A 14287-nucleotide genomic window follows, 5' to 3' on the forward strand; every position below is an offset into this window, starting at 1 on the left:
GCAGTGCCGAATCGCAAAATAGGCCCTGGTCAGGAAGGGGGTAAAATGTTCCGGGACTTAAGTGGTTAATAACATTTATATGACATGTAGGAGTTACATATAAATTCTAAATGATGGGAAATTTCCTGTGCTGGGAACTAATTGATGCTATCTTCAAAAATTGCTTAAGGTTGGAGGGAACTAGCAGTCCTGCTACTAAATGCTGGGTATGCACAGGGGGTAGCGTAGAGTCTTTGGGATAAGCCAAAATTATGCCATGCGCATTAGTGACAGGAAGGTAATAACATTGCATTATTACTATGCTTTCGTATTAGCATTGATATTTAAACGTAGGGCAAACCCATATGCAACAGCCATATTCAACAGGAAGCACATCCAATGTAGTCCCTGCAGGTGAGTCTGTATTGCAATGGGACATGGCCTTCTTGGTTCTGACCTCATCATCTCATAATATCTTCCTAACCCCTGACTTCTGCTGTGGCTTACATAAGCCCTATTTTCTCCAGCCTGGTAGCTCACACCACCAATCCCTCTCCTCAATCCCTGCTGCTAACCAAGAGGCCACCAGCCTGTAATCCCCTCTATCAGCACCACTGCACTAGCATCTTCTTCACCCCCTCCTGGTCACCTTAGTGATTGCACTTCCCTTATCTCCACTATGTCTTCACCTATACCCAACCCGCATGCTCTTGCTCTAACTACCACAGCTGACCTTCATTCTCTTCTTTACATGCTCCACACCTACACACCAAGTCCCACCCTCTTCACAGCACTTGATCCTCTTCTCTCGCCACCTTTCCCGCATTCGCCACTGCACCAATGTCCGCCTCTGTGCTTGCTGGCACTGACCAACCCATGCCTCAGCACTTACTGTGCCAATGCACAATTCTATGCCTTCTGCCACTGCAGAGACATATCATGGCATATTCAACAAACAGACATTTTTATTGCTGGTAAGCCATATCATGCAACAGAAATAATATAAGAACATGTTTATATTTGCCCAAGAGCGATTTTCAGGAAAGGTAGTGTGTAGATTTGGGATCTTAAGCCCCAATATTTTGACACTTGGAATCCCTGAGACAGTTGTCCTCTTTGGGTGGACTGACCCTTTAAGTCCAAGTGGAACAGCAGGAAACTAGGAATTATACTAACATTTCTTTAGGCATGTTTCACCATGGAACTGAGCAACTCAAGCAGTAGTGTTCATTTAAACCTGTGGTCAATGATACATTAATTATCTAATTGCTCCCAGTGCATTGTAAGCACACCTTTCCTGTGATGGGGAGGTTCTCTGTGACTTATGCCCCGTACACACGTACCGATTGTCGGGCGTAAATATTCGGCCGACGGCCGATCGGCCGATTGTAGGCTAGTTAGTATGATGCTTCCGACAGCCGACAGCGCATTTTCGGCCGAACAGAATCTGTCGTGCAGGCATTAAAATTTTTGTTGGCCAACACCAGAACGGCCGATTGTTCGCCAGTCAGTACAGATTTCGGCTGACAGACAGCAGATTAGCAAGACTGGGCATGCTCAGAAAAGAAAAAAGACAAGGAAAGTTAACCATCACATGACATCACTTCTGCAGTCGGCTGTTGTTGGCCGACAAAATTCGTGTGCAGTCTTTTGCATTTTTCAACAGACACGACAGCCCTGGACAAAAGACAGCCGATCGTTCGGCGGGCGACCGCTGATGTTTATCTATATGCCTGTTTTGACTTACTTGAGGTGAGCTACTAATCTCACTATTTTTCACTGGAGCACTTGGAGTGAAGCATGCAGCACTTTATGCACAGATGAAGATTGATTTACTCATTAGTCACTGAAATTGCACTGTGTATTGGGACTTTTGTATCACATCATTTTTTTTTGTCATTTTTGACATCAAGTCACTATATATACAGTGGGTACGGAAAGTATTCAGACCCCCTTAAATTTTTCACTCTTTGTTATATTGCAGCCATTTGCTAAAATCATTTAGGTTCATTCTTCTTCCTCATGAATGTACACATAGCACCCCATACTGACAGAAAAACACAGAATTGTCGACATTGTTGCAGATTTATTAAAAAAGAAAAACTGAAATATCACATGGTCCTAAGTATTCAGACCCTTTGCTCAGTATTTAGTAGAAGCCCCCTTTTGATCTAATACAGCCAGGAGTCTTTTTGGGAAAGATGCAACAAGTCTTTCACACCTGGATTTGGGGATCCTCTGCCATTCCTCCTTGCAGATCCTCTCCAGTTCTGTCAGGTTGGATGGTAAACGTTGGTGGACAGCCATTTTTAGGTCTCTCCAGAGATGCTCAATTGGGTTTAAGTCAGGGCTCTGGCTGGGCCATTCAAGAACAGTCACGGAGTTGTTGTGAAGCCACTCCTTCGTTATTTTAGCTGTGTGCTTAGGGTCATTGTCTTGTTGGAAGGTAAACCTTCGGCCCAGTCTGAGGTCCAGAGCACTCTGGAGAAGGTTTTTGTCCAGGATATCCCTGTACTTGGCCGCATTCATCTTTCCCTCGATTGCAACCAGTCGTCCTGTCCCTGCAGCTAAAAAACACCCCCACAGCATGATGCTGCCACCACCATGCTTCACTGTTGGGACTGTATTGGACAGGTGATGAGCAGTGCCTGGTTTTCTCCACACTTACCGCTTAGAATTAAGGCCAAAAAGTTCTATTTTGGTCTCATCAGACCAGAGAATCTTATTTCTCACCATCTTGGAGTCCTTCAGGTGTTTTTTAGCAAACTCTATGCGGGCTTTCATGTGTCTTACACTGAGGAGAGGCTTCCGTCGGGCCACTCTGCCATAAAGCCCCGACTGGTGGAGGGCTGCAGTGATGGTTGACTTTCTACAACTTTCTCCCATCTCCTGACTGCATCTCTGGAGCTCAGCCACAGTGATCTTTGGGTTCTTCTTTACCTCTCTCACCAAGGCTCTTCTCCCCCGATAGCTCAGTTTGGCCGGACGGCCAGCTCTAGGAAGGGTTCTGGTCGTCCCAAACGTCTTCCATTTGAGGATTATGGAGGCCACTGTGCTCTTAGGAACCTTAAGTGCAGCAGAAATCTTTTTGTAACCTTGGCCAGATCTGTGCCTTGCCACAATTCTGTCTCTGAGCTCTTCAGGCAGTTCCTTTGACTTCATGATTCTCATTTGCTCTGACATGCATTGTGATCTGGAAGGTCTTATATAGACAGGTATGTGGCTTTCCTAATCAAGTCCAATCAGTATAATCAAACACAGCTGGACTGAAATGAAGGTGTAGAACCATCTCAAGGATGATCAGAAGAAATGGAAAGCACCTGAGTTAAATATATGAGTGTCACACCAAAGGGTCTGAATACTTAGGACCATGTGATATTTCAGTTTTTCTTTTTTAATAAATCTGCAACAATGTCGACAATTCTGTGTTTTTCTGTCAGTATGGGGTGCTATGTGTACATTCATGAGGAAGAAGAATGAACTTAAATGATTTTAGCAAATGGCTGCAATATAACAAAGAGTGAAAAATTTAAGGGGGTCTGAATACTTTCCGTACCCACTGTATTTTCATTTACATTTATATTGTGTTATTGGGACTTTCAATATCACGTTTGTATGATTCATATTGATTTATGAGCATCACATTTATTTTTTGTCACATTATATATTTTTTAGTGACACTTTCAAGCGATTGTTTATTCACTCAGCGCAGCAATATTATTTATTGTTAGTATGATGCTTCCGACAACCGACAGCGACTTTTCGGCCGAACAGAATCTGTTGTGAAGGCATTAAAATTTTTGTTGGCCAACACCAGAACGGCCGATTGTTCGCCAGTCAGTACAGAATTCGTCCGACAAACAGCCGATTAGCAAGACTGGGCATGCATGACATCACTTCTGCAGTCGGCTGTTGTTGGCCGACAAAATTTGTGTGCAGTCTTTTGCAGTTTTCAACAGACAAGACAGCCCTGGACAAAAGACGGCAGATCATTCGGCCGACATTCGGTACGTGTGTACGGGGCTTATGGGCCACTGCAAACAAAAAACACAGTTTGGTGAAAGCACACTTACCCCTTAACCTTTTTAAGTGTTTACCTTTTTGGATGAATACTAAATACAGGGGGTTCACAAACTTGCTCCATTAGGAACTTGTGGGTTCAGTAAAGAGTACCATTATTTGTGTGATATTATGTTCAGCAGATTGTGTTTGTCTATCATTACATATAGGATACATTGTCTATTATTATTTAAATGTACAGTTTATCAGAGCATGTTTTAACAGTCATCCATTTCAAAAGGATTCCAAACATTTTCACACATTGTGTATTAGGGTACGCATGGCTTAGTTTAGATGGTCAGATATTTTTGTGAGAATGATGAATGGCAAGATATCTGCCCCTCCTTAAACAAATGTCATGAGTGGCAGAATTGCTGTGGACATCGCCCCATAGTAACAGATAAGAACCCTTTTCATTTGATCTATTTTTCTACTCCATAGCAGAGGAAAAAAATCAGGCTTGCTGTTTGGAGAATCTGCCTGTGTGAAAAAATACCTCCAAATGAGGTAGTCATTATAACGTCTAAAAATGACATAAAACTCTGGTTTAACCACTTAAGCCCCGGAGGATTTGGCTGCTAAACGACCAGGGGGTATTTTGCGATTCGGCGCTGCGTGACTTTAACGGACAATTGCGCAGTCGTGCGACGCTGTACCTAAACAAATTTGGCGTCCTTTTTTTCCCACAAACAGAGCTTTCTTTTAGTGGTATTTGATCACCTGTGCGCTTTTTTCTTTTTGCGCTATAAACAAAAAAATAGCGTAAATTTTGCAAAAATAACAATATTTTTCACATTTTTTTATATGAAATTCCCCCCAAAAAAAATGTAAAAATCAAAATTTTTTAACATTTTCGGCCAATTTGTTTTATGCTACATATGTTTGGTAAAAAAAATCGCAAAAAGCGTATTTTTATTGGTTTGCGCAAAAGTTATCGCGTTTACTAACAAAGGGAAAGATTTTTGTCATTTTTGTTGTTTTTTTTTTAACGCGTAATGGCGGCGATCTGCGATTTTTTTTGCGGTACTGCGACATTGCGGCGGACAGATCGGACCCTTGACTGACATTTTTGACACTTTTGGGGTTACCAGTGACATTTCTACAGTAATCAGTGCTATACATATGCACTGTTACTGTAAAAATACACTGGTAGTGAAGGGGTTAACTTTATTTGAGAGGGAGGGGCTGTGTGTGTCCCTAGGGGTGTGATTCTTAGGGCTCTTTCACACGGGCGGTCCGATCAGATCCGCCTGTCAGTTTTTTAGGCGGATCTGATCGGATCCTCCATGCATCCCAATGGGGCAGCGGGTGTCAGCGGAGACACCTCCGCTGACACCCGCTGCCATCCGCATCCGATCCTGTGCTGAAATCTGGACGGATGGAAACCCTATTTTTCCATCCGTTCAGTAATCGGAGCAGAGCGGATCTGAAGAGAGCGGACAAGCGGTCCGCTCTCCTCCGATCCCCCATAGAGGGCAGCGGGTGCTGAGACACCTCCCTCTCCGCTCTGCAAGCGGAGACGGAGCTGTCATCCGCCCGGCTCAGTGGGGATCGCGGATCGATCACCGCTGAGCAACACGGATCCGCCTACGGAGGCGGACCGTGTGAAAGAGCCCTTACTGTGATTGGCTGTGGCTTGAGGTGTAAGGACACTGATCAACGGTTCTACATAGTAGAACCGTGTGATCAGTGTTTTTACACCGAGGAGAATGACAGGCAGCTTGTTTACACAAGCCGCCTGACTTTCTCCCTCTCCCCCGACGATCGCGCGGGGGGGGGGTCCGTGACCGCGCGCTCGCTCCCCAGACCCTCCACGTTAATTAACGTCACTTTGCCTGTGAGGGGCTGACTGCCGCAGTAAATCTACTGACGGCAGTCGGCAAGCGGTTAAAAAGAGAAAATTCTATTCAAGTACATATTCTTAAAGAAGAAGTTTGGGGTTAGTTAAAAAACAAACATACATACTCACTTTGGTGCTGCAGCATTGCTGTGATGCTGCAGCTGTCCACCGCTGGATCTATGACCAAGAACTGAGCGATCACATGACTGCTAATCCATCAGTCCTCAGTCTGCTATGAATAGAGTCAAATCACATTAAAATTGACTTGCGGTTTCAATTCTTGGCACCCAGAAGGAAAGAAAAAAAACGGCATGCCCCCCCCCCCCTCCTTTCAGTCCATAGCGGGCCCATGCTAAAAAAAAAAAGGCGTGGGGTTCCCCCCAAAATCCATAACAGACCCTTATCCGAGCATGCAGCCTGGCAGGAAGGGTGGGGACAAGCAACCTCCTGAACCATATCAGGCCACATGCCCCCAACATGGGCACGGGTGAGTGCTTTGGTGTAGGGGAGGCTCTGCCCCCCTGTCCCAAAGCAACTGTGGCCTGTAGTTGTCAAGAGGGCCCCCAGATCCTGCCCCCCCCCATGTGAATGAGTATAGGGTACATAGTACCGCTACCCATTCACCAAAAATGTGTCAAAAAGAAATAAAAACACAGAGACAGTTTTTGACACTATTCGTCCAACTCTAGTCATAAACAATGCCATGAAAAAGAAATACGTGCAGATTCACCCCTTTTATGCAAATATATTGAGTACATCTCTGGAATATATGCATGTATTAATGGGCCAAACATGTATAATATATATTATAAACATATGCTGCTGTCTTCCATTTTGATATGACAACACAGCATGTGTTTTCAGCCCTACCTCTTTCATTTCTGAGGGATTATAAAGAATACAGCCCACTCCTCATCACCCTCCCCATCTCCATAACTTCTCTTTATGCACAGGCAGAGAGCACAGGAAGTTTCTAGCTCACAAGCTTTCTGGCAGGATCAGCAGGCATTTGCGTTTTATTGAACACATATAACACAAAAACAGTTTCAATGGTATGTTTAGCAGACCAAATGGGAGCAAATAAGATAAGTTCGTTGTTAGGGTTTAAATAACATTTAAGGTAATTAAAAAAAAATACAGTTACATTGATTTATTGGAAATATTTTATTTACAGTTCTTAGTAAATTGCCCACAAATCAGTTTTTCTGTGGCTTTCAGCACCTTTCAGACTATTATTTCTCTTTCTGTCTTGCTGGTTTCTTGTTTCTCTTTATCCTGGGCTCTGGAAACATTCTGTCACTTAGTTGTTTTGCTTTTAGTTCACGTTCCAAAATTTCTCTTGGGAAGAGGCTCCCCTCGTCAAACACAGCTTTCAGTGCTAGAATGGTGATAGAATCACATTTACATTATTCATGTGGCTGGCAAGTATCCAAAAAGTCTTTATTAACACTGACGATTGCTAAAGTGACCCAGTTTTACATTGTTATCCCCTCTCGCTGTTATCTTAGGCAATGTGACATTCTTATAAGACCAAGGGCAGGAGCAATGCACAAATGAGAAAAGTCTTTCAGTGACTACCTACAGTTGCTGTGTACTGATCCCAATACATATTTCAGAATGTCTTGCAATATAAACACTTATATGCAGGATTATCCTTTTAGAAAGACGTGAATCCTCATTTGCATGACTTTTACAAAACCATACAAGGTGGATTTTCCAATAATCCTTCTACACAAAGGCTGATGTTTGTCAATTAGATCTAAAGATCAGAGAACTCTTTGTTCTTCTAATGATCACCGAGACTGCAAGTTTTACCGCAATAATCCCTTCTCCTGAATCCTGTTGTTCTGAATTGTGCAGATATAGGCTGGGTTTGTTAAAATATTAATTGCAATACTAAGTATTAAAAAAAAAGGAGAGCTCGCTCGCAAATTTTTTGTATTGCCCACAGTCCGTATCAATTGGAGTAAAACTAGGGCTAGCAGGTCACTAAACTCTTTTTGATATGTAAGCCCCTGGTATAATGGAAATATCAGGCTGACTCTGCAACCTAGAGCCAACCCAAGGACATAAATCACAGGCTACATTTGTGTGAGTGGAACGACGCTGTGCATTAGTTGGACAATGTTGTTTGGATTTAAATGGGTTGGAGTGAGGGAAAGTTTTTATCAGGGTAACATTTTCAATTTTATTTCACTTTAAATGTATTTTTTCTAGAAAATGTTTCATGGGTACAATACCTTTAGACAAATAGCAGACAATGTTAGGACATGGTCAATTAATAGACAACCTCAGAGACACACTATGCAAAGGCTAAAGAGTTAGGCCCCTTTCACACATGCTGTCCGTTTGTCCGTTTTTCATCCATCCGTTGACGGATGAAAAACGGACATCAATGTGTCTCTATGTAAAAACGGACGAATACGGATGATCATCAGTTAACATCCGTTTTCATCCGCTTCCGTCAATGTCCGTTTTTTTGAACGGATGAATGCCCTATTTTTCATCCGTCAAAAAAACGGATCAGACGAAAAACGGATGACAACGGATGTCAACGGATGTCAACGGATGACAATGGATGACAACGGACGACAATGGATGAAAAACGGATAACAACTGATGAAAAACGGATAACAACTGATGAAATAACGGATGAAAAACGGATAACAACTGACGAAAAACGGATGACAACTGACGAAAAACGGATGAAAAACAGATGAAAAAAGGATGAAAAACTGATACATTTGACGTGACTGATCTGATGAACTGAACGGACTGTATGTGTGAAAGGGGCCTAAAACCACAAAAAAAGTCAGAGAGTTGCTGATGCATATACCACTTGACCATGTAAGGCCATAGAATCCAACATCTAAGATATAGTTATGGCTATCAATCATTTGAATTCTGAGATATTCGTAAAGTAATGCTTCTAGCGCAATTGAATTCACAAAAATATACTGTATATGCAATTTCGATAGCAATTGTGCTGAAATCTTCTGATTTAAAAATATTGTATATGATAATGAACCCCTGCGCAAATCAAATGATGTAAACTGTATGGGGAGAGCTGCGAGTCTTTCAGCTAAAGAAAGCTGGAAAATATACACAAATTAAAAGACAAACCGCGCTCACTCATCCAAAATCGCTCTAAATCTACACAGAATATCACAATGTCAAGTGCTATATTACAAACTAAAACTACATAAATACATGATTATATAAAGAAAATCATGAGTAAATATAAATTCATGAATAAAACATCCAAAAAGGGTGAAAATATGAGAACAAATTAAAGTGCTTAGTAGTAGTCCCAAAAAAGTGCTTGGTGCAAATCACATAAGTTAGTTCACATGTGAAAATCCTTATGGATCACAACGAAGTGCTTGCTGTGATGAAAAAAATAAAAAAGTGATTCTGTGCTTTTAAATGATCCTATCTAAAGCTTATTTGCAAGGGGAAGATATGAAAGAATCTCTCATAGTGTAATATTCCCACTGTTTATTGAAGAATGAAAAAAATTGCATTTACATGGTTCAAAATAAAAACAAGCATCGATAAGGAACTGAAGAATGCCAGTTTGCATTCCACCTGCATTCCAAAGGCTGGAAATTATGTGTCCCGGAAAGGTCCGACCCTACGCGTTTCATCAGCAAATGCCTGACATCATCAGGGGTCACATGACCGAATATGTTGCCTCCTCCTATATACCACATTTTACGGCCCTCACATAATGATCAATCAAAATCAGGACCATGCAGCCCCTAAAGGTTATATGCTCATCGCCACTTGTTAAATCATTAAAGTGTTAATAAAACCCAGGAGCCTGCATTCACTGTATCTGTTCAACCACAGTAGACAGAACATGGAAATTCAAATATTTTAGTAAATATAAACTGCTAAATACCTTTTCTTTTTAGCAGTATATAGCAGTCTTGTGACTTCTATTAGTGTCTGGTTAAAGCTTGTAGGAGGTTTTTTCATTCTACTCTGACTGTCCTATGAGGCTGGAGGATCCTGACCCTGTGTCTGGGCAGTGCTGATTTGCCCTGTGCTGTTCACATGCACCCTCCAAAGGAAAAAAAAACCTCTCTAGCAATATACTCAACTGCTGATAAACTCCTTCCTGTGTCATGACCTAAAGTCTGACCAGAAAGTAAGGCAGAAGTAATTGAGCAGTATGTTTAAACAGCCATAAAGAGAGTGAGTGCTGGTGGGTGGATCCTTATTACTACATGGAGTGACATCACATCATTCAATCTGGAGGAGGAGCAGCAATGGATCATGAAACAGGTACATGGTTTATTTAAGCTGAGCATCTATTGAAGCTTCGGAATCGTAACCTGCATATACTAAAGTGACCGCTACTTTGGCGATTGGCTTGTTCCTGGGGATAACCATTTGGAAATACGCCTGTTTTGACCTTCCTTAACCGGTGGTCAATATGTTTTGGTAAGCGGACATCTTTATCGATGCACGTGGTGATCCTCTTCTCCTTCTTTGATCCCACTTTGGTGTTGGACTTCCCGGTTCTCTACCTTTTGGGGTTCATAATATCATCCTTTTGTGGGACTCTTATATTGACCATAATTGGACTTTTTCACATTTGATGTTTCTTATATGTACTTTTTCTATTTTATTTATAGAAATATACACAAAACTGAGCATGTGCAACCCAGAGGCTCTGTCTTATCAGGAGATGTATTGGGGACAGTAGAAGAATGGGGGATCAGGGAAGACTGGAACACACAGCCTTTTTACACAATGCAGAGTATTAACCCCCTTAGGGGTTAATGTGAGTATAACAAGCATGCTTTACTGCATATTCAGACTGATTTTACTGTTGTGAGTTTAGTAACATTTTAGGTATACCAACTATATCATCATTTCTAAAATATTAAAACTTTAAAAATAACTGAAAGGTATTTGAATCTATGGAGACCTCAAAAATGATTAAGACATTTACCCAATCCACATAACTAATGTAAACCTGTGATGTTTACATTCTAAAGAGGACATCTGGCTATTTTTGACCACTAGCAGTCTCCATATGTATCCAAAGATTCAAAAAAGTTTTAGGTATTTTTATAGTTTTATTATTTTATAAATGATGATTGAAATAGTTGGTATACCTAATGAATTAAACCGTGGAGGTGAATAGATAATCTAAAATTGACTGGTGCTCTAACAAGCACCTAGTAGGAACCAGAACTCTCAGTAATTCATACAGACTTGTTCAGACACACATCTTCCTCATCCTCCCAGCAATACTGTGTGAGGTTACAGGTGCTAATGGGTTAGGCTGTTATGCAGCCCTGCCTGCACAGACCACTGGATAAGAGGGTAGGAAGCAGCCTTATACCCGGCAGAAAGGTACTTTAAATGACTTAAAATAAATAAATAAATAAGTCACAAATCATAACACACAGGGATATAGGACTATAAAGAGAAAATGCATTAGTCTTCAGTAGGGTTTTTAAATAGAAGTGAGTTATATGAAAATCAAGGAATGTCAATTGTACCTAAGCAGTACCATAAAAAATGTATCATTTGCCTGGAGTTGCTTATAAAATTAAAAGTGCACTTCCTGGTACCTGAGTGTGCCTAGGCACCTCTGTACCCACAGATTCATAGCTGTTATATCTGCAAAGTGAGAGCTAAAAAAAATTGCTGCAACTGCATGCTAATCAGTGGCAAAGCTAGACATTCTTGCACTGGGGGCAAAGACTCTGCTCGGCCACCCCCCCCCCCCCCCCCCCGCCCCAGCTGAAATAGAAGGTGTCAATAGGGCAAAGGTTGGTGTCAGTAGGGCAGTGGACAGTGCCAGTAGTTTTTAATTTTTATTATTTTATTACTTTGTACAAAACATGGAAACTCTACTAACAGAACACATTTTTTACTGAGAACATAAAATATGACATAAACTCCTAATAAGATCTAAGAGAGGAAGAGGCTGTGGAAGGAGGGAGAGAGAGAAGAAGGAGGAGATATAGGAATAGGAGGGAAAGAGAGAGATGGGAAAGTAGGAGAGAGATGAATAACAGGGAGGGAGAGGAGATGAATAAAGGGGAGGGAGAGGAGGGGGGTAAAGAGGTAAGGGGAGAGGAAGGGAGGTGAGAAAGGGGTGTGAGAAGAGAGGGTGAGACAGAGGGGGAGGGGGGAGATGGGGTGGGGAGGGGGGAGATGGGGGGGGAGATAAAGAGAGGTGAGGGGCAGAGGGGAGGTGAGAGAGAAAGAGAGGGGATAAGAGAGAGAGAGAGAGAGGAAGGTGTGTGAGAGAGGGGGGGTAGGAGAGAGAGGGAGGTGAGAGAGAGGGAGAGGATGTAAGAGAGAGAGAAAGGGGGAGTGAAAGAGAGGGTGAGGGAGAGGATGTATGAGAGAGAAAGGGGGGGGGTGAGAGAGAGAGGGGGGTGAGAGAAAGGGGGAATGAGAGAGAGGGGGGGTGATAGAAAGAGGGTGGGGAGAGAGGGGGAGTGAGAGAGATGGTGGTGGAAAAAAAAGAGAGAGGGGGGTGAGAGAGAGGCTTTTAGAGGGTAAGGAGAGGTGAGGGAATGAGGGTGAGAGGAAGAGGGGGTGAGGGAGGAGAGAGGGGGCTGAGAGAGAGAGCGGGGGCTGAGGGAGGATAGAAGAGGCTGAAAGGAGTAAGGGAGGAGAGAGGGGTTGAGGGAATATAGAGAGGGCTAAAAGAGAGGAGAGAGAGGGGGGAGTGAGAGGGTGAGAACGAGGGGGGTGAGGGGTCAGAGCGAGAGGAGAGGTGAGAGACAGAGGGAGGGGTGAGAGAGAGGAGAGGACTCCCCTATTCCCCATACTACACCAGGATACCACCCCCATCCCTCCAAAATTATAGCTTTTAGATGCCTGATGCCTGTAATGTTATCAGTAAAGCTATCAGTGAAAGAGTCAAGCCCCGTACACACGTACCGATTGTCGGCTGAATGATCGGCCGTCTTTTGTCCAGGGCTGTCCTGTCCGCTGAAAAGTGCAAAAGACTGCACACGAATTTTGTCGGCCAACAACAGCCGACTGCAGAAGTGATGTCATGTGATGGTTAACTTTCCCTGTGTTTTTTCCTTTCTGAGCATGCCCAGTCTTGCAAATCTGCTGATTGTCGGCCGAATTCTGTACTGACTGGCGAACAATCGGCCGTTCTGGTGTTGGCCTACAAAAATTTTAATGCCTGCACGACAGATTCTGTTCGGCCGAAAATGCACTGTCGGCTGTCGGAAGCATCATACTAACAAGCCTACAATCGGCCGATCGGTCGGCGGCCGACAATCTGTACGTGTGTACGGGGCTTTAGTGCTTTGTAAAGTCATCTAATATCACAGACTCCTTTTACCTTCCCACTGCCCGCCGCCTCCCCTTTCACCGTCTATTGTCAGAACAGCACTCCTCCAGCACATGAGACAGGATCACTCTCACATTGCATCGGACTGAATGCACACACACAGTTTGATTACAGCCTCCTACCCACATTCCTGCTGCAATGAGCAGTCCTTGCCATTTGAGAGCGATCCTGTCTCATGTGCTGGAGGAGCGCTGTTCTGACAGGATGACAGGAGAGCCCGGAGGGCACAACACACCTCCTCCTGGCTCTCTCCACTCTGCCACTTCTCCTCTCACTGCACCAGGATGCAGCACCCTTGTCCTGGCTCTGAGTGCGGGTGGGGAAGGAGAGAGATCAGCGGGCCACTCAGGCATAGCATCCAAGGAAGGCTGGATGGGGCCATATCTGTGTGTATCCCCCTCCAGCAGCTGAAAGCAGGAGGGAGAAAAAAACAAATTTCAGCTGCTGAAGAGACCAGTACAGGGCATCATTCTGCATTTGCACTTTGCCCCCACTAATCCCGCTGCTGTCCGAGCCCCCTACAGGAGTACCCCCCTAATGGTTTTCTCCTCTGCTCCTATCCTGTTCTCCCCTCACCCTCCCGCCAGGCAGTGCCTGAAGTCCACCCCTGGCTACAAGTTGTGAGCAGACCCAATAATAGGTTCATGAGCGGCATCTGGTGGGGAATAGCAGAGAGAGAGAACACAGTCCTCACCGCCTCTGGCTCTCTCCTCCTTGCTCCCAGGACTTGGCTAACGGGAGAAGTGATACTGCTGTCACTGCTCCTGTCAGCAGCGCCCCGCTCAATGCAGCGCCTGGGTCAGATGCCCCCCCTCCAGTTTGGGCATTGCTGCTAGTAGTAAATTTGGAATAAGATTTGGTGATGTCATTACTGTGCTGCGCACTTTTCTCCTTGCTGGAGGTTCTAACAGGTGGAAGCAATTCCCTGCATATTAAAAATAATAATATTGCTGCGCCAAGTAAACATCAATCATTAGAGATAAAAAATGTTTGGTGTTCAAAATAATACCACAATTCAGTCCATATATTTGAAATATCGAGTGATAAATAAATCAAGTGATATA

At 43.5% G+C, this 14287-nt stretch overlaps 1 protein-coding gene across 1 annotated transcript in view; it reads right to left on the reverse strand.

Annotated features, from left to right (window-relative positions):
* Nucleotides 1-7023: 7023 nt before the first annotated feature.
* Nucleotides 7024-14287, reverse strand: part of WDR49 (WD repeat domain 49) — a 270818-nt gene continuing 263554 nt past the window's right edge. Inside the window, exon 18 of the mRNA XM_082251290.1 lies at nt 7024-7256. Within this exon, the coding sequence (XP_082107416.1) occupies nt 7111-7256 (146 nt within the window). The 3' untranslated portion in view covers nt 7024-7110. The remainder of the gene's footprint in view (nt 7257-14287) is intronic.

Source organism: Pelophylax lessonae, assembly GCF_965119305.1.
Source record: "Pelophylax lessonae genome assembly, chromosome: 3".
Classification (NCBI taxonomy): domain Eukaryota; kingdom Metazoa; phylum Chordata; class Amphibia; order Anura; family Ranidae; genus Pelophylax; species Pelophylax lessonae.